The 21197-nt window shown below is 50.2% G+C and overlaps 1 protein-coding gene across 1 annotated transcript; it reads right to left on the reverse strand.

The window, feature by feature from the left end:
- Positions 1-346: 346 nt before the first annotated feature.
- On the reverse strand, positions 347-19297 carry MMD2 (monocyte to macrophage differentiation associated 2). The gene is made up of 7 exons (XM_056866358.1): positions 19222-19297; positions 6404-6485; positions 5927-6087; positions 4264-4338; positions 2671-2772; positions 1301-1370; positions 347-575 (listed from the first exon to the last, which is right to left on the reverse strand). Exons 1-7 carry the CDS (start codon positions 19266-19268, stop codon positions 372-374), a joined length of 741 nt encoding a protein of 246 aa, XP_056722336.1. The 5' UTR covers positions 19269-19297; the 3' UTR covers positions 347-371.
- Positions 19298-21197: the final 1900 nt, after the last annotated feature.

Consider the following 21197-nt stretch of genomic DNA (forward strand, 5'->3'; position numbering starts at 1 on the left):
ACTTGGCAGTCCAGCCACAAGGACTTCTGTCAAAAGGGCCTTCCTGCCCGAACTAAAGATGGCTTACTTTTGTGTTCGCACCAGTGGATTCTCGCCGTGCGCCAAGCTTCGCCAGAAAAAGGGCCGTCCGTTATTCCCCTTCCGTCATTACGCCTGTCGATTGCCTATTGCAAAACCCTCGGCTAAAAATAAACACTGTCACGGTTCTTTTGGAGATTTTTTTAAAAAATACATCCAAAAACCAAGCTTGCCCAAGACTAGCGACTCTCCGTCTGAGGACCATGCAGAGTAGGAACGGCCTTCCGGTATGAACGAAGAGACAATACTTTGTCATCCTAACCCCTGTATTTTTGAATCCTTAAGGCATTTGTCTACCGGGAGGTTTTCCCCTCGAGAGCGTCCGGCCGATAGAGGTACCTCCAAATGGCGTAATAATGGATGCCAGCTCCGGTGGCCACGAAGAGGTGCCAGATGGCGTGAGCGAAGGGGATGCGCCCGTCGCTCTTGAAGAAGACCGTGCCCAGGCAGTAGAAAACCCCGCCCGCCATCAGCTCCGAGAGACCGTCCGTGTTGGGCTGGTGTCCAGAAACAGAAGCGGAAACAAGTCAGTCGGAAAGATTGAGGTATATTAGGCGGGAAGTAGCCGGGATCGCCAACCCCACATTATGAAGGTGGGAGAGGAAGTGGCAGGGAAAGGGGTAAGTGTGCCCCATCTGTGCCCCCCTCCCCACATCAGAGAACCTTGGCCTTTTTGAACCTGTTGGCATCTTTGGAATTTTGAGAACAGGTGGAGAGGAGGAGGAGGAGGAGGAGAAGGAGGAGGAGGAGGGGGAGTTGGTTTTTATATGCCAACTTTCTCTACCACTTAAGGAAGAATCAAACCGGCTTACAATCACCTTCCCTTCCCCTCCCCGCAACAGACACCCTGTGAGGTAGGTGGGGCTGAAAGAGCTCTAAGAGAACTGTGACTTAGCCCAAGGTCACCCAGCTGGCTTCATGTGGAGGAGTGGGGATCAAACCCGGTTCTCCAGATCAGAGTCCATCGCTCCAAACCACCGCTCTTAACCACCACACCACGCTGGCCGGGAGCAGAACTTGTGTGTGTGTGTTCTGTGCTGTACGGAGGAGGCTTTTTACGGTCTCCCATCCAAGGGACTGATCCTGTCCGCATCTATTTAGCTGCAGCATTGATTGTTTCCCCCAACTGGCCTTCCCTTTAGTGATGCAAATGCAGGAATCGCATCTCCGCATCCATCCTCAACATATTACCCCCCTTAAGCAGTTGGGCTTGGTCACTTACCATGGAAAGGACGACCACCGCTGGGAAAAAGCCCATGATTATGTAGCACACCAGTTCCACCAGCTTGTACCTGGGAGTAGGAAAGACAGCCTGCTTGAGAAGCGGCACAATATAATAGTTCGCGTGTCTGAGTAGGACCCGAGACATCCAGTGCAATCCTAAACAGAGTTACACTTTTCTAAACCCATGGATCACAGTGGATTTAGGAGGGTAAAGCTCTTTTTAGGATTTCATTGTAAGAATGGCAGGGTGTGCTAGACTGTGGACTCCGCCTAGTTCGACCGAACGCCCAGACGACTAGGAAGTCACGTTTTCAATCTGCCCTCCACCGTCAGAAACAAAAGGCCCCAAATATCCATCTCTGTAAAGGTTTTGTTCCACAAGAGGGTGCCATACACCAATTTTAGATCAGCTGACAAACTGCTCAAAGGGGAGAGGCATTTCTCAGCTGGGAACTGTTCTGGCTTCAATTGGTGTTTTTTCCAGCGCAAACATTTGACATGCGTTGGGCAGAATGCTCATTCTCATTACAAATGCCTCCCTTGTACTTTACAACAACCAGACGGGAGCATTAATAGCATGAGAGCGACTCGAAGCAATTTAAATTGTGCATGGGATGCTCAGAGAGAGAGAGAGATCACTGCATTTCTCCTGTAGGGACAAAAAATGGGACCCCTGTATCTTTTTCCCTGTTAAGGAAGACAGAAGGATAGTTTTTTGCAGTCAGAGTCTGGCTGGGATACTAGATGAGGAATTTGGGAATATTCAGTCTGGAGAAGAGGAGGTTGAGGGAACACAATTGCTCTCTTTATGTATTTGAAGGGCTGCCACTTAGAATCATAGAATAGAATCCTGGAGTTGGAAGGGACCACCAGGGATCATCTAGTCCAACCCCCTGCACAATGCAGGAAATTCACAGCTACCTCCCCCCACACACCCTCAGTGCCCAGAAAATGCCCAAGATGCCCTCCCTCTCATGAACTGCCTAAGTTCACAGAGGAGGGCAGGGAGCTGCTCCTGTTGGCAGCAGAGGATAGGACTCGCAATAATGGGTTTAAATTGCAGGCAGAAAGGTACCATGTGGATATTGTTTTGGGGGGGGGGTTTACAGTGAGAGTAATTCAGCAGTGGAATCGGCTGCCTAGGGAGGTGGTGAACTCCCTCTCACTAAGGCCTGGATCATTGTGGCTAGATCTGATTGAAAAAGGAACGGATGCAGTTGATGTACCAGCTGAAGCGAGGCAAAGGTTGGTCAGAAATATTTTAATGAACAAACATCTTTCCGAAGCCAGGCATTTCTGGGCATTGGCGGTCGTTCACCTGGAGCCCTCCCTAGAGGAGAGCAGAGCCCCCACCAGCCTGCTACTTACCGCTCGTGGAAAAAGAAGACATAGCCGGTCCCGACGGAGGCCATGATCCAAATCAGCCAGCGCATGTGGGAAGCCCAGGGTCCCAACTCCCGCAGGTTCAGCCTGGGAGAAAAACAGAGACCATTGAGTCATTGAGAGAAACAGGAGCTGGGGTGGGAGGGGAGTGCTGGAAATCGAAGGGATTCCCAAACGGCGAGGGAGGGGCTTGCTCTTGGACCCCAGCCCACTGGGTACCCTGTGCACCCCCCTAGGGTGGGAGCGTTCCAATCCTGTCCCCGCTGCTCCAAAAAGGCCCTGCGACTCATCAGTCTATTATGCACACCTTTATCCCGGCCATCCTCTACGAAGCGCAGGGCAGTGAGCGCGGTTTTCCCTTCTCCAGTTTATCCTCACAACAACCCTGTGAGGCTGACCACCGGCGGGAGGTTTTTGGGGCGGAGCCTGAGGAGGGCGGGGTCTGGGGAGGGACTTCAATGCTATAGAGCCCAATTGCCAGAGTGGCCATTTTTCTCCAGGTGTACTGATCTCTATCGGCAGGAGATCGGTTATAACAGCAGGAGATCTCCAGCTAGTACCTGGAGTACCACACAAAATGCGATCGTGCTGTATAAGCAAGTACAGCTGAAGAGAACAGTATAGTGCTGTTCTCTTCAGCAGTACCTGGAGGTTGGCAACCCTACTGACACACACAGAGAGAGACTGGCCTGATGATACCCAGCATGCTTTGCAGCAGAATGAGGATTCGAACCCAGCTCCCCCAGCTCCTAGGGTGACACACTAACTGCTATACCATGCTGGCTGATCACTTGTTCCCTCTTTCCCCACAGCATTGCCTGTTGCATTTCAGATGATGGCAGAAGAAGAAGAAGAAGAGTTGGTTTTTATATGCCGACTTTCTCTACCACTTAAGGCAGGACCAAACCGTCTTACAATCACCTTTCCCTCCCCTCCCCACAACAGACACCCTGCGAGGTAGGTGGGTGAGAGACAGCTCAGAGAGAGAGCTCAGAACTGTGACTAGCCCAAGGTCACCCGTCTGGCTTCACATGTAGCAGTGGGGAAACCAACCCGGTTCACCAGATTAGCCTCCGCCGCTCATGTGGAGGAGTGGGGAATCAAACCCGGCTCTCCAGATTAGGGTCCACCACTCCAAACCACCGCTCTTAACCACTACACCACGCTGGCAGCGCATTGTCCGAAGAGATGTGAAATTAACTAGACCAGATTGCAGGCAGTGTTTGGACTAGTCAATTTTACACCTAAAGGAAATCGCTTAAAAAAGGGGGGGGGAATAAATAAATAAAGATTGCCAAAACACTTTAAACATAGCAGAGACAGCGAGGGAAGAGGATGTTATTTATCACGGACGCGACTCAACAAGACTAGAGCTAATCTGGTTGGTTTCCAAATTCCCAATGTGGCTTCAAGCGCTAGGAGAACCCGCCCGGCCGATTTGACCGGCAGCCACGCCAAGACGTGCGCGCACGCGCGCGCACACATGAACAAGGCAACCCGCGGCAGCGACGGGTACCGCAATACTGCCTCTGCGTCTCTCGAAAAGGTACGGCCTGTAGGCAGCCAGTGTGGACTCACCAAGGGGCATAGGACGCGGCTATAAAAAAGTAGATTACCATTCTGTCAAACATGTGTAAGCAATGTTCCACAGCCCTGCCGAAAAAGAAAAAAGGAGAAAGAGAGAAAGCGCTGATTTATACATGCAAGGTTTTACTCACTGCTTCATGACTGGGCCACCAAATGTGTGCCTAAAAATACTGACGCTTGAGTCGAGTCCCCCCTTTTCTCTTAAATGAAGGTCAAGCTTTTAACGTGCGAAAACAAAGGATTTTAGATATTGAAAGTCAATCTGTACATTTGAATGCTGTAAGAATACGTTCACCGTTGTGTTTTGGCATTTACCCGGTTCGAGACAAGCCGCCAGGCTAGTTCTCAAATTTGACCTCTCTAATGCTAAGATGCCCATTTACGCTGGGCCCGCTTAAACCTACTCTCGACAGCTATGACTAGAGGCAGATACCCTAAAACTCCTTATGAAGAGAGACGGGCACTTCCCCGCAAGCTGAATAACATACTTTCAATACGCTTTAACGATTGTTTGCAAGTGGATCTTGCCATTCCACACAGTAAAATCCAGCTTCCAAGTGCATTGAAAGTGGATTGAAAGTGCGTTATTCGGCATGTGTGAACGTGCCTAGAATCTGTGTTTGTACAAAGAGACAACCCGAATCGGTAGCCCATGTCCTGTTACACTGTGACTTTCATGCGCTCCCACCAGAGGAATGTCTGCTACCATTACTCAAGGAGAGTCTAGGCCAAACAGACGTGGGCTTAGTGCGCTATCTATTAAGGGGCAGGGATGTGCATATAACCCTGATGGTAGTAAGATTCCTGGAAACCTCTCTAGGAGCGCTGCACCAAGCTCCTCCACAGAGCTAAGCACTATTAAATGAACTACGTAGCACTTTAAGAATTACAGATTTTAACTATTGTATTGATATTTTATCAATTATATACTGTATTTTAATGACTGATTGATGTGCTTAAAAGATCCATGCCAATAAAGGTTTCAATCGTTGTCGCTTGAGTTTATTTCCAGAGTATACGAACATCCCATAGGGGGTGTTTAGCCTATGCTGGCTCCTTTGCACATGGAAATCATCCCTTGATCTCCTAGCCATCAAGTGATGAGAGTCCATGGGGGAAACTGCCCATGGGGATAAGAACATAAGAGCTTCTTTGGTTGGATCTAGGCACCACCCATTTAGACAATTGCTCTGTCTCTAGACCAGTGCTTTCGGGACGCTCAAAAGCAGTTTGAAGGAACCTTTCTTCCCGTGACTGATAATCACAGGTATGCTGCTTCTGAATATGGAGGTTCTGCTTAGTTTGAGTTAGTAAATTTTCCTGCCTCACCCTTCCTCCAAGGAGTTCAGGACAGCATGTGAGGTTCTCTCCACACATCCATTTTATGCTCACACCAACCCTGTAAGTTGGGCTAGGCAGAAAGAGTGACAGGTCTAAAGAGATCCAGTGAATTTAATGGAGCTTCACTAGATGCTTCACAAAGCCTGTACCCAATCACTTCTTTCTTCCTGCGCCTATCCAGTGGGCTATCCAAGCCACTTGCCTTGAGCACATGATGCCGTGGCTATGTTCTGCCACCTCAAAATGCATCGGAGTGGCTTGTGGTGGTCACACAACATGCTCGGGGCCAGTTGCAGGGGTGCCAAATTTTTACCTTAAGTGCCTCTTCTTCCACGAGATGGTGTGGAAGATGGTGGAAACGATGAACAGTCCCGTCAGACCGAAGCCGTAGATCCACGCCGATATGGTCTCCCACTGGTTGTCGGACAGCACGTGGAGCATGGAACTTCCCAGAATGCTCGGGATGATCCAAAACTAGACGGGGCAGAAATGGAAGAAAAACACCTGTTTTCTTCTGAATTGGGCTATCATGAGCGGATTTCTACCCATGTTTGGCTTTTATATTGTTCCTCACGACTGTTGATATTTGGCCCACACAAAGGTGCCCTATTTAAGCCAGATCATTGATCCATCTGGCTCTGAACTAAGTCCGGTACTCTGCCTTTACTCTTTCAGTAAACCAACAGATTGGACCAACCGTTGAGCGAACTCAAAGTCGTGTACTTTTGATTGATAGCAGGGGGGTTGCAAAACATGGCCAAAGAGACTTTTTAATGCGAGCCCGACTCACCGCATGTGTGGCGCAGTTGGCCGCATGCTCATACTCCGTCGGCTGGTACCTGCAGTTGGATGGAACCCGGTGGTTCATGAACCTTATATCAAGAGGACGGAGAAGAAGAAGAAGAAGAAGAAGGTAAGGTCAGCACACAGAGATGAGACATTTTATTGAATTAACAGGTCAGCCTGGGCTGAAAATAGGGTTGCCAGCCTTCAGGCACTGTATTCAAAGTACGCCTTGTGCTGTAATAATAGATGTGACAAAGAGACAGCACTTGTGGTCTAATAAATAATAAACTATGCCAAGTCTATAAATTCTAATCAGAATTATTTATCCGATTGATTTGATTTCATGGATACAAGGTCCAATAACAGGATACAAAACGTACAGTTAGCAATGATTGTAATGTTTGCAAGATTTACAAAGTAATTATACAATATACATGTGATAGGTCATTGCACCAAAGATGCCGCTGGATTCCAAAAAAGATGGGTTTCCGGTATTTTTCTACCCGTTTCGCCTATTCAGGCTTCATCAATCCAAGAAATCCTTGGGTGGCTGCAGGACAAGGTGCTTACCTAGGAATTGAATGTATACTTCACAGATTTAAGTGGACGTCACGGTAAGTCATCTGTTCACCTGCAGAAAATGGCCGCTTTGGCCATTGGACTCTATGGCATTGAAGTCCCTCCCCTCCCCAAACCTCGCCCTCCTCAGGCTCCGCCCCAAAAACCTCCTGCCAATGGTAAAGAGGGACCTGGCAACCCTAATTATGCATGCCACTTCCGACAGTCAGAGGTCGCCTCGCCCTCCTCCTGCGTTTTCCCACGTTTTCAAATTCGAGATCAAACAGGCCTCTGAAAACGTGGGCAGAACACACGGAAACGCAAGGGTGACCTCTGAGGGCCGGACACAGCATGCATAATCCCAACAAAGACCCGAAGTCGTCGGAAGGGTGACAGCAAAACCACCATGCATAAAGTCCCTCCCCTCCCAGAACCCCGCCCTCCCCAGGCTCCACCCCCAAAACCGCCAGGTATTTTCCAACCCGCAGTTGGCAACCCTACCCATGGTGTAGGGTTGCCAGGTCCCTCTTCACCACCGGCGGGAGGTTTTGGGGGGCAGAGCCTGAGAAGGGTGGGATTTGGGGGAGGGGAGGGACTTCAATGCCATAGAATCCAATGGCCAGAGCGGCCATTTTCTCCAGATGAGCTGATCTCTATTGGCGGGAGATCAGTTGTAATAGCACGAGATCTCCAGCTAGTATCTGGAGGTTAAAAACCAAATAACAGCAGTAACAACCAATACCACGTATATGCAAAAGGTGAGCGTTGTTCAGGTGGAAATGTACATAAAGCACATACAATATACGTGACAAATACAAAAATCTGGGACCCTATGCCAAGAGCCCCATGCAATGAAGTCCAAGGGTAGAGACTAAATACAACTTGTGAAAGCCAGTCTTCTTTAACAAGCCTTGCCATGACGTCCTGTGCGGCTTTTGTGCTTGGACACTTAAGTTCCCTTGACCTGTATCAAAGGCGTAATAACAATACAGGGATCCGGTATTCTTCCTGTTTCGATTTGAAAAATCTTCCTCAGGACACAGCATGGGCTGCTATGTAGCTAGTTCACATGTTGGTATGAGAGAATATGAGAGCTGGTAGGGGGTGCACGCAATGAAATGTCCGGAAATGACAGCAGGATGTCAATTGATACCGACAAACCCCCCCCCCCCGAGCCCGTTTTTATTAATCTCACTCACTTCTTCCCTCCCGAAATCCAGGTCCCGGCTGACAAAGGGCAAAAACGCATGGTCGCTTTATCCTCCTTTAATCCCTGCTTTAGCCAGGATCGAACGCACATTAGGCGAAACGCATGCGTTCGATCCAGGCTGAATCCTGGCTGAAACAGGGATTTAAGGAGGATAAAGCGGCCGTGCGTTTTCGCCCAAAGAAACCTTGGCCTCCCCCCCGCCCCTCGACACCGCTGCCACCCCAAGCCTGGATTTGCACATTCCTTCTCAAAATAGATGAACCGTATCCCACCAAACAACAGCACATTATTCTCCCGTAGTGGTTGCTTGGTAACCAACCCAGGTCCTCACCAGAACCCCCCATTTGGGCGCTTTTCATCGGTCGTTTTTTTTTAAAAAAGATAATAATTAGATTTCGCACATCCTGGGCCCCACGATGATGTCAAGGTTTCCACAGAAACACACGGGAGGCGTTTTCAAAACACGCCCACATGTACAAAAGGAGACCAAAAAAAACTTGCCCGGCGCTTTCCCAGGCTTAACTCCGGGGCGAATTACAAGAATGCTAACCAGCATCACAAAAGACCTGCAGCAACGGCACGTCGACCTGATCCGGGGAGCACAAGCTGCAGAAATTCCCCACCGACTTTCCTCCCTTGAACAGCCTCCGGAGCAGAGCATTGCCATCTGAGAGCCAGCGTGGTGTAGTGGTTAAGAGCGGTGGACTCGAATCGGGAGGACCGGGTTGGATTCCCCACTCCTCCACGTGAAGCCAGCCTTGGGCTAGTCACAGTTATCTCTGAACCCTCTCAGCCCCACCTACCTCACAAGGTGTCGTGGGGAGAGGACGGGAAGGAGATTGTAAGCTGGTTTGATTCTCCTTAAAAGGTAGTGAAAATTGGCATATAAAAACCAGCTCTTCTTCGCATACCTACCTTTCGATCTCTCTGGGACTCTGTTAACACATTTCCCCCCCTCCAAGGAGCTTGGGATAGGGTTGCCAACCTCCGGGTACTAGCTGGAGACTCCTGCTATTACAGTTGATCTCCGGCCGATAGAGATCAGTTCCCCTGGAGAAAAGGGACGCTTTGGCAATTGGACTCTATGGCGTATCGGGCCCCTCCTTTGGTTGGCTATAAGTGCTGGGAGACTATGCTTTTATCAGTTGTTAATACTCTAAAGGATGTTGGTGTTTCATGAGTGGAAATGCATTTATTCCTTTATTTTCTGCTCAAGATTAGAGCTGTATGAGGATAGATAGATAGATAGATAGATAGATAGATAGACAGACAGACAGACAGACAGACAGACAGACAGACAGACAGACAGACAGACAGACAGACAAGGTTGCCAGGTCCCTGTTTACCACTCGTGGGAGGTTTGGGGGCGGAGTTTGAGGAGGGTGGGGTTTGGGGAGGGACTTCAATGCCATAGAGTCCAACTGCCAAAGTGGCCATTTTTTCCAGGGGAACTGATCTCTAACGGCTGGAGGTCAGTTGTAACAGCAGGACATCTCCAGCTAGTACCTGGAGGTTGGCAACCCTAACATAGTGAGCTAGCTAGATAGATAGGAATGCATGACTAGAGGCCATCTCCCAATAGGCGAGATGACAACTGACCAGAAACAAAAAAAACCACCAGGCTTGCTCGTGCGCCTTTAGCATCTGCAAAAATCAGCTGGAGAAACTTTTCAGCAGCAGGACGGCCAGCTAATATCTGCACCTCGAACAGCTGCTCAAGGCCCCATGGACAGTTGGAGAGTTGGCAACCTCACCAGGCTCGGCCGGCATTAATATGCGCAGGTTGTGAACGGCCGCTGAACGCCTTCCCACAACCCTGTTCTGTGCTGGGCTTTTCCTGGCTCTGTTTCCCAGAGAGAGAGGTTTAAAAAAGAATGATCTCAAAACCGCCCCACCCCCACCCCAGCTTTCTGGACTTTGAAACAAAGAGATGTTTGTCCTGCAGAATCAAAGAGAAGCCCACAACCCTTCCCTCTCTCTGTGTGTGTGTGCATTTGTGTGTTGCTTACTTTCATTCAAAAAGAAATATCTTAAATTGAATACCCAGCTGACGAGGCTTTTTTGCTTAATTTTTTTGGCCACTGGATCGAGAGAGGGGATGGAAAGGCAAGCAGAATGGCCAGTGCTAGGGAAGAAGAAGAAGAGTTGGTTTTTATATGCCGACTTTCTCTTCCACTTAAGGGAGACTCAAACTGGCTCACAACCGCCTTCCCCACAACAGAGCCCTGTGAGGCAGGTGGGGCTGAGAGAGTGTGACTAGCCCAAGGTCACCCAGCTGGCTTCCTGTGTAGGAGTGGGGAAACAAGCCCACTTCACCCGATTAGCCTCCGCCGCTCATGTGGAGGAGTGGGGGAATCCAACCCGGTTCTCCGGATCAGACTCTGCCGCTCCAAACCACCGCTCTTAACCACTACACCACACTGGTAGAAGAAGGGGTATCTGAAACGGTAATAATGATTTGGCACAGGGGATATCCACAGATGCCATTTTTCTTGCCCCGTGTGGTGGCAAGCCGTACCTGCTCCAATTCCCCTTTGGCACAACCGGAGATGAGGGCAGGCATCCCCTTTAGGGTTGCCAACCTCCAGGAGAGGCCTGGGGGTCTCCCGGAATTAGAACTGCTCTCCAGGCAACAGAGATCAGTTCCCCTGGGAAACATGGCTGCTCTGAAGGGTAAACGCTACGGCATTATACTCCACTGAGGTCCTGCCCCTCCCGCCCCAGTCTCCACCCCCAAAATCACCAGGTATTTCCCAACCCACAGTTGGCAACCCTACTCCCCTTGCCTCCGTTGGATTTTGGAAAACTTTTTTCACTCAATTGGCAGCCTATTCCACGACTCTGACCCGTGCCCGATTTATCTTGGTCATGTAAAACCACACGTTTGCATCCCAGGATCTGGAAGAATTGGTGTTTATTCGTGACAGATTTTAAGCAAAGAAAATACATACCCTTCCTTTCCCCGTGGCTTTAATTACGGTAAGTAATTAAAACGCGGAACAATAATAAAACCCCGATCCCTCACCAAACCTAATAAAATTAAGCTAAGTGCAATAAAAAATATCAGTGTCCCAGAAGGAGCTGCCAACTTTAGCAGCAAATATAAACTGTTTGTACGATTAGTTTCAGCTATTAAGTAGATAGTTGAATACATAGCTAGATAGCCTGGGGCTCTCGGTAGACACCGGTGTGTCCGACCCCAGGGTACAGCTTAACTGCTTGTAACCCAAACACAAGATATAGGATGTTTAGGAAGAGGCGCTGATATTGGTACCTACAGACCTTTCACTATTACCAATGAGACACAGCGTTGAGATTTAGGCAGGGCTTGCGTGCACAGTGTCTGAACTGCCCTGTAAGGTAGGTTAATAGGGTCGCCAGCTCCGGATTGGGAAATACCTGGAGATTTTGGGGGTGGAGCCTGAGGAGGGCAGGGTTTGGAGAGGGGCGGGACTTCAATGCCATAGAGTCCAATGGCCAAAGCGGTTATTTTCTCCGGGGGAACTGATTTATATTGCCCAGAGATCAGTTGTAATAGCGGGAGATTTCCAGCCACCACCTGGAGGTTGGCAACCCTATAGCTTAAGCTAAAAAAAGAGCAAATGAATGGGCATCATGACAGATTGGGGATTAAATCCCGGATCACCCCAGTTTCTAAGGATGCTTACAAAATCCTCCGCTTCCAACGATCTCCCCCAAATTTTGGAATCCTCCATTGCCTGGCCCTGTGGATAAACCAGAACTACTACATTTGGGCTTTGTCGCCGTTCTGTTTTGTATCTCCAAATTCTGAACACAGGGTCGCCCTGGCCTGCATCTCCGTTCACACGTATCTTTCCCTTCCGGCTTTGCAAGGTGCTGGAAATTCCACGCAGGGAGCTCCCAGCTCTTCGGCTTCTTTTTAAAATGCAGGTGCCCCTCGACGTCGCTTTGCATTTTCTGCAGAGGTTTTTTTCCCCCTCAGCTGTGATGCAACTGCGGGACGAGGTGCATTGAACCAGGTTTTGGTTTACACCTTTGGCTGACAACGGGGTTCTCTCATCTTGGTAACAAGCTCCTTACGAGAACGTGCCAGGGAAGAGAACAACATCTCCGATTTATATCAGAGAACGTCTCTTGCCCGGTAGCCCCGTGGCTTGTGGCCAAGCATTTGTCCTGAGTGAATTTCTGACCAGCGGGAGCCTAGATTTCTGTATCCCTTTCCAGCTGTAATCCCATAATGCTCTGGTTACAAGTTCTGGTAATAGGATTCTCTCTTCTTATCCTCCTGCGCTGACGGGTAGGTCACTTCTGGAGAATTTTAGCAGCTCTCCAGGGTCTCAGGCAGAGGTCTTTCACATCGCCTACTTGCCCAGTCCCTTTAACTGGAGATGCCGGGGATCGAACCTGGCACCTCTTGCATGCCTAGCAGATGCTCTGCCATGGAGCCACAGCCCCTCCCCAAGCCTCCTTGGAAGACGATGTACCGTTCAGACAGGTTCCTGAATCGAGCCCCTGAAACTGATTCTCTCTACACCTGTTTTTCAGGACTTTCCAACAGCAACAACCAAAAAATGACTAATGCATTAATCCCAACTCTGCCTCTTTAGCAGGCACTGCCAGGAACACCTACACGCACAAGCAAATATATGCGCTGTACCCTGTTTACCCGGAGACCAAACGCTTCTCGGTTCGTAGTTGGTTGCGTCCCGGTTCCTACGCTCCCATATGGAACACCAGGTTGCGGAAGATGAGATCTATACACCCTCCGTCTCTCGTGTGGCTCTCTTCCCAGCTCTGGAAGAGAAACACCAAAACCAGGGCCAAGCTGGGGGTGGGTTGGGGAGTTTTCTCAAGCAAGCGATCACTGCAGGCCAATTCATGCGCTCCTCTCCCATGTGTAGGGTTGCCAACCTCCAGGTACCAGCTGGAGATCTCCTGTTATTACAGCTGAACTCCAGCCGAGAGAGATCAGTTCACCTGGAGGAAATGGCCACTTTGGCCACTGGACTCTATAGCATTGAAGTCCCTCCCCTCCCCAAACCCCTCCCCAAGCTCCGCCCCGAATGTGGACTTTATTAGCTGGATATGGATATGGATATAGATATATATATAAAATAGATTATATATATATATATATATATACACACACACACACACACACACACACACACACACACATATATATATATACATACATACACACACACACATATAAATCTATCTATATAAAATCTATCTATCTATCTATCTATCTATGATGTTATAGGATTGTTTATGTGTATTGGTTGGTGATGTACACTATTTTGTAAGTTATTATGCTTTTGGTTATTTAAAAAGCTGGGCAATTTTCTGCTGTTATTCATTTCAACACACGTTCAACACAGCAGGCTGACCAATTGTTGTTGCCAGTACCTGGAGGTTGGCACCCCTATTGATTGCAAACCCTAACCCACTTTACAGCCAAGCGAGAGTGTCAAAAGACACTCAGCCGCAAAGCAGCGTAACTTACACTATGACAGGCACCCTCGGGTCTGCGCAAAACCATGTAATTTATCTCGCAAAGGTGGCAAGACCAAGAGGAGGAAACAACAGGAAAAACCGCTAACGGGAGGCGGAAAGATAAAGCCGAAGGAACCTGATCCCCTTTGTCCTAGCAGGTAATTGACACCGCTATCCCATTTACGTCATGGCTGAATCTGGGCCCACGGTGCAGAAGGTAATCCATAATCCCCCCTTGGAGAGAAAAGTGACTCATGCTACAGAATCGCCCAATTAGGAGTGGCGGGAGGCATCCCAGCCGCCAAACAATGTTCAGAACCCCCCACTTTGTTTCATTGACATTAATGTGCATGGTGCGCTGTTTTCGGCCCTGTTTCCATCCATTGCCCTCACTGTCCCCTGCTTCGTCGCCCTCACTATACTCTGCTCCATTTGCTTGCAGTGGCTTTTATACCTGCTGACCGCGGTGAACAGTGTGGCTTTGTTAATGACGTCACAATACCCTCAGCGTACTTATTTTTTTGGAAGAAAGAAAGAAAGAAAGAAAGAAAGAAAGAAAGAAAGAAAGAAAGAAAGAAAGAAAGAAAGAAAGAAAGAAAGAAAGAAAGAAAGAAAGAAAGAAAGAAAGAAAGAAAGAAAGAAAATCACAATACTATATCTGACCTCATAGCTGCCTACAAAAACCATGAAGGCAGAGAAGGAGCAAAACGATACAGAAGTCAAGGTGAGCGTCTTGAGAGATGAATGTTTTATCCGACAAGCACGCTGATAGCCCACCTCTCCAGATACCTGCTCCAAGGCACCTAACAGGAAAATGCAAATCTAACCCCGCAATTAAAACATTTAATAAAACTGGTATCCCTGCAATAACCTTAGCAGTAATTTAGCTGGGCAGAATGGGCTATTTCCAGAGCGAATATTGAACTGTTGGGGAACATTCTGTGTCCGCTTGTATTTGACACCCCCCCACCACACTATTAAACATTTGTATGCAAGACCCCTGTGCATGCAGTAAAAATATTACATCCATAAGTGTGCATAGGTAGGCCCTTATGAAACATCCAGCAAAGGCCAAATGCACAAAAATTTTGGATCAGAATATAGAATCACAGAGTTGGAAGGGACCACCAGGGTCATTTAGTCCAGATGGTCAAGGTGCCCTACCCCTCTCGTGAACTGCCTGTGCCTAAGGTCATAGAATCAGCATTGCTGACAGGTGGCCATCTAGCCTGTTCTTAAAAACCTCCAGGGAAGGAGCGCTCACCACCTCCCGAGGAAGCCTGTTCCACTGAGGAACCGCTCTAACTGTTAGGAAATTCTTCCTAATGTCTAGATAGAAACTCTTTCGATTTCATTTCAACCCGTTGGTTCTGGTCCGACCTTCTGGGGCAACAGAAAACAACTCGGCACCATCCTCCATACGATAGGACTTCAGGTTGTGCCATCTTCAAAGGCAACCCCATGCAGAGAGGGTTTAAGCTTCTCAGAGACTCCAGGCACACAGATCTGGCAACCTGTGGCTTGCTTTGCATGCAGAGTGATGTTTCTCTAGACACGGGAGGCCGCGCTCTGACCTGGGCCCCCGTACCTACGCAACGTATTCAGGGTCAGAACGTGGGCACCCCGCCGCAAAATCCGGGCCCGCGGTTCGCAGCCAGCTCAGTTTGGCATGCATGTCTTCAATTCCTTTCGCCTGCAGCCATTGTCTGTCCCCACAGAGACGTCTGCCACATTCTCCTTTTCAGGGATGAGGCTGCAGCGAAGCTTGCCAACAACACAAAAGGGGGCAAACACACACACACAACAGACTCGCAAACCCTTTTTGCAAGGGAAGCAATCGAATGCAACAATTCTCGTGGGAGTCTTGCTGGCCGCCACTTGGGAAAGTGATACGAAAGATAAGGAAATCTACGAAGACAAGCACAAAGTTCCTGTCGGACGCCGCACTTCTGTGTATGACGACCATATTTTAACTCAGTCCCCTAGTGTACACGTGGGTTTCCCCAGTGGGTCAATTAGTAGGGTGGCCAACCTCCAGGTACCAGCTGGAGATCTCCCACTATTACAACTGATCTCCAGCCAACAGAAATCAATTCACCTGGAGAAAATGGCCGCTTTGGCAATTGGACTGTATGGCATTGAAGTCCCTCCCCTCCCCAAACCCCACCCTCCTCAGGCTCCACCCCAAAAACCTCCCGACAGTGGCAAGGAGGGGCCTGGCAATCCTATCAATTAGGGTGGACTCTAATCTGGTGGAGCCTGAGGAGGGCAGGGTTTGGGGAAGGAAGGAACTTCAGTGCCATAGAGTCCAATAGCCAAAGCGGCCGTTTTCTCCAAGGGAACTGATCTGCCGCCTGGAGGTCAGTTGTAATAGCGGGAGATCTCCAGCTAGTACCTGGAGGTTGGCAACCCTAACTGGCTCCCAGCGTCTCAGCTTACAGAGGAAGAGTTGGTTTTTATTATGCCGACTTTCTCCACCACTTAAGGAAGACTCAAACCGGCTTACAATCACCTTCCCCCTCCCCACAACAGACACCCTGTGAAGTAGGTGGGGCTGAGAGAGTTCTGAGAGAACTGTGACTAGCCCAAGATCACCCAGCTGGCTTCATGTGTAGGAGTGGGGAAACCAACCTGGTTTATCAGATTAGCATCCGCCACTCATGTGGAGGAGTGGGGAATCAAACCCGGCTCTCCAGATCAGAGTCCGCTGCTCCAAACCAGCGCTCTTAACCACTGCACCGCACTGGCAAGAAAGCCAAGGGATAAGCAGCTTGCTCACAGCCACCTATTTTGTGGCCAAGGGCAAGTCTGGGCAAGGGATTCCCTAATCTCTTCCTCCCTAAACTAAGCTCCCTGGGGGGGGGGGGGTTTCTGGGAATCAAGCATGTTGGTGCGGCCCCTGACCACCGACATGCTTACAGCCCGGGTTGACGGGAGTCACCGTCTTAAAGCACAGCTCCTGGGCAGAATTTGCCATCTCGGGGAAGATTTGATGAGCAGAGACGGCTATTGGCGGCGACCGCCAAATGGGACCTGCATGTCCAGAGGCCGGAGGCCAATGTGGCAAGGTCGCTTTTCGGCCATTCGCACAGAAGCCTCTGGCTCCCGGCTGCCAGGAAGAGGAAGCCATGCTTGACAGGCCACGGGCCAAGTTGTGACATTCCTGGAGAACTTTGCCAGAGGCCGTGACTTGTGCGTCCACCACGAGGTTTGCCCGCTTATACTTATCATTTGACAACTCTGTGGCCATTTATTCGTGATCAGTTTTGATGCTCACTCAAAAGCTCTTTTTTAAAAATGCGACTTTAAAAATGCCTATTCGCGGCCCCGACGCAAAAGGCGAAATTCCACCCCCCCACCACTCGCCTGCTCCTTTGTTCCTGTTTGCATAGCCATTAGCATGTGCACAGCTAACGCGCCGCTGTTGTTTTTGCATGGTTCCTTGAGGAGGATTCTTCACAGCAAACGCCAAAGATCGCATTAAGTGGGCTCTTTAGTAACTCGAAGCAGGTCTGCGCCGGCTTCGCAGTCACTTCCGGAATGACGGTTCAGCGTGTAAAATTCAAAAATATATGCGGGGTAATTCAGCCTGGAACGTGCTGCTAATTACCATGAATAAATGGCCCTCATCTTTCTAGAGCCTTCTGTTTAGCTAGACTGAATGCTGACCCCTCTATGGTTATGCAGGGCAGAAATTTGAATATACCATACCCAGACAGGACCTGTCCTTGCTCAATTGAGTCATTCACTCATGCCCTCTTGGAACGCCGCTTTTACGAGGAACTCCGATCACGTTATATCTCTCCTCTTTTAGCGTATAAATCCAATGCCTCTGTGTCTGACATAATGCCTTTCTTATTAAGCGACAGGGATCCCAAGGCTACGTTGTCAGTGGCAAGATTTATCTCAGTCCTTATATCCCTCAAACGCGGACGCCCCCAACTTGGTTTCTCAGAAGTCTAAGGAAGGGTCGGCTGCCCCAAACAGTCCCCATGGGGCTGGGGCCAGTCGAAGCCCCTGAACCCAAGCAGCGTCTCGGACCCTCCCTCCCGGGAGCCAGGATCAGCTTTTGGGTTGGGGGGGGGGGGAAGAGACACTGTTCCCAAAAGAAGTGGTCTGTGTGTTCCCTGTGCATTAAGTCCAGAGCTTAATTATTTTTTTTAAGGAAGAAGAAAAAGGTTGGGTTTTATATGCCAACTTTCTCTACCACTTAAGGGAGAATCAAACAGGCTTACAATAGCCTTCCCTTCTCCTCCACGCAACGGACACCCTGTGAGGTAGGTGGGGCTGAGAGAGCTGTGACTGGCCCAAGGCCACCCAGCTGGCTTCGTGTGTAGGAGCCGGGAAACAAATCCAGTTCACCAGATTAGCCCCCGCTGCTCATGTGGAGGGGTGGGGAATCAAACTCGGCTCTCCAGATCAGAGTCTACCGCTCCAAACCACCGCTCTTCACCACGACACCGTGCTGCCTCTCAAAAGAAAATCCAGCCAAGGGTGTACATCAGTAATGCGCCTGCCTGGGATACCCTCACCGTCTTGCTAGTTTGTCACCTGGTAGGAAACCACCCAAAGGTATCTTTTTTTATTTTGAAGACCCTGCAGGTTTTATCCTCAAGACGTAAGAAAGCGCAGGACAGACCTGTGGCATCCTGGGGCGACATGCTGGGGATCACTGGGCTATGCCATCCCTCCCGTCATCCCAAGGTGGCCACGAGACAGAGAAACCAGGAACATTAATAGGGCCCAGTCAACGAGAGAAGAAGAGAAGCAAAGGGGGAACATTCTTGCAGCGAATGGGCATGCAGGAGAGGGAAACAGGTGGCTGCCTGAAACGTTCTAGGTAGCCAGGAGAAAAGCACGAGGAAGCAGCCCTGTTCCCGTACAACTCTCCATCTCCCTTCATAGCCGGGTCCCTCGATCCCCAGAGCCTACGCCAGTCGCCCTGCGGCAAGCTCTGGAAGGAACCAGACCCAAACCTCCCCTCTGCCAGGAGCTGTTCGTCAAGCGGCCTTTTGCGCCCCCTGCGAGACATACCGCCGGCCTACCTTACAGGGTCGTTGTCAAGGCAAGCCACAGAAAGAAAGAAAGAAAGAAAGAAAGAAAGAAAGAAAGAAAGAAAGAAAGAAAGAAAGAAAGAAAGAAAGAAAGAAAGAAAGAAAGAAAGAAAGAAAGAAAGAAAGAAAGAAAGATCTAAAACCAGAAAAGAAAATCTCAACATGAGACATTTTTTTTTTAGTCGGGGCCAAACCAACAGTGAGTGCAAGCTTTCAAGTTCAACTGAACGCAAGTGAAAACGCCTTGAATATTCTGCAGAATAGGAGTCACGCTGGCCATTTAGGCACGGGAGGTTTTGCCTCGGATTTGCCACTCTCTAGGCGTGTCTTTTCCCCGTCCCAATGCCCCAAACTCAAAAATAACCCCCCACCCCTGTGCAGAGTTTTGAGGATTCGGATGAGGGAAAGGGGCATCTAGAGAAGCGGCAAGCCCGAGGCAAAAACCTCCCATGCATAAATGTCCACAACTGTTCTCCTGATGGGAAAACCCTGGACTTTTGAAAGAGACTTGTTTTTTACCTTGCATATCTGGTCTTCTGAAAATCCAGCAGCTTGGACGCGAACATCTCCGCAGTTCCATCTGAAGCCAGCCTGGGCAGAGGACGGGGGTGGCGGTGGCGGTGGTCGGGGGTCAGCCGCTCGGCGGAGGCGCCTGGCCTCAACCCAGCCTGTGGGTCAGGCGAGGGGCTGGGGAGCTGCGAGCCTCGGGGGGCTTCCCGGCAGCCCCCCGAGCCGCTCCTGCCCGGTCTCCGGAGGCAGGCATGGGGAAGGGGGAGCCACAGCTGGACCCAGATGCGTCCCGGGTCCAGATGCGCCGCCTGGCTCTAGCCGGGTGGGCGTCCCGGATCCAGATGTGCTACCTGGCTTTAGCCGGGCAGGCGTCCCCGATCCAGATGCGCCACCTGGCTCCAGCTGGGTGGGTGTCCCGGATCCAGATGTGCCACCTGGCTCTAGCTGGGTAGGTGCTTGGCGGGCGAAGGCTGGGCGGTGGGGAGTTCGAGGCACGTTTGGCTCCCTGGGAAAGGAAAGGAGGGAGGGAGAAATGCCGCTTGCAAAATGCAAGTCGAGGGAGGGGGGGAGAGGAGGGAGGGGGGACCGAGAGGCAGCGTCAGGCTGTGTCGTGATGGAGGAGGTCGAGCCGGCTGGGCAGGTCCCCGAGTGGCCCCCCAAAAGACCCTGGTCCCAGCGCCGGGTTGAGCCAACGGGCAGCCCGGGCGAGAGCTCGGCTATAAATACCCTCCTCTCCCGGCGGGGATCAAGTGGCAGCGGATTTGAATTTGGAAATGGCATTAAAGCATCTTGGAAGAGAGGAGGGGGGGGGAGGGGGCGGGCCAGGTGCCCTCCCCCCCAGGGACAACCCCCTCACAAAGATGGGGAGGGGTCTGGAGACCAAGTCCTATGAGGAAAGGCTGAAGGAGCTGGGTGTGTTTAGCCTGGAGAGGGGAGAGGATCACCATCTTCAAGGGACTTGAAGGGCTGCCACATGGAGGAGGGGGCCGAGTTGTTTTCTGTGGCCCCAGAAGGTCGGACCAGAACCAACATTAAAACCAAAAGAGTTTCCCTCTAGACGTTAGGAAGAATTTTCTAACCGAGCGGTTCCTCGGTGGAACAGGCTTCCTCGGGAGGTGGCAAGGGCTCCTTCCCTGGAGGTTTTTAAGCAGAGGCTAGATGGCCACCTGTCAGCAATGCCGATTCTGTGACCTTAGGCGGATGATGAGAGGGAGGGCACCTTGGCCATCTTCTGGGCATGGAGTAGGGGTCGCTGGGGGTGTGTGGGGGAGGTAGTTGTGAAATTCCTGCATCGTGCAGGGGGTTGGACTAGAAGACCTTGGTGGTCCCTTCCTATGATTCTATGATTCCTAGCCTGGGTCTTATGCACCCTTTGCACTGGCAGTTAACCCGTTTTCACTCACGGGTAAGCCTCCCCTAGGTGCAGAGGGCTCACGGCTAAGCAAGACCATGCGTGGGATTAGAGTGACCTGGTGCCCTGATGCTGACCACTTTTTGCACGGGAGTCCCGCTTTCCGGCCAAAGGAGCTTGCTTGGAAATCAATGTTTATTTAAAGAGAATTCGGTGACTCTCATGGTCGACTGCCCGTTATGCCTGGGATCCCTGAGCAGATATCCCCGACCTGTTCTTCAACCAGTTGGTTTAGTTGTGTTATTTATAGTCCACCTTTCCCACTGGGACTCAAGAGTGGATTACCCAGGGTAATAAGTCAAATACAGTCGACTGGATGGGGACATCCAGTAAACAATGCCAACAGGATTTGACTTGGTCGAAATCTGGAACTGGACAGTGACCAGAAGCAGTGGTGAAGCAAAGCATAAGTATTAACACGACACGTTAAAAAATGCAAAAAAACCACACCCCACAACATAGTAGGAACCTACTTACATAGTATCATAGAGTTGGAAGGGACCACTAGTGTCATCTAGTCCAACCCCCTGCAGAATGCCGGAAATTCAAAACTACCTCCCCCCCCACACCCCCA

This window comes from Euleptes europaea, chromosome 21 (assembly GCF_029931775.1).
Source record: "Euleptes europaea isolate rEulEur1 chromosome 21, rEulEur1.hap1, whole genome shotgun sequence".
Taxonomy (NCBI): domain Eukaryota; kingdom Metazoa; phylum Chordata; class Lepidosauria; order Squamata; family Sphaerodactylidae; genus Euleptes; species Euleptes europaea.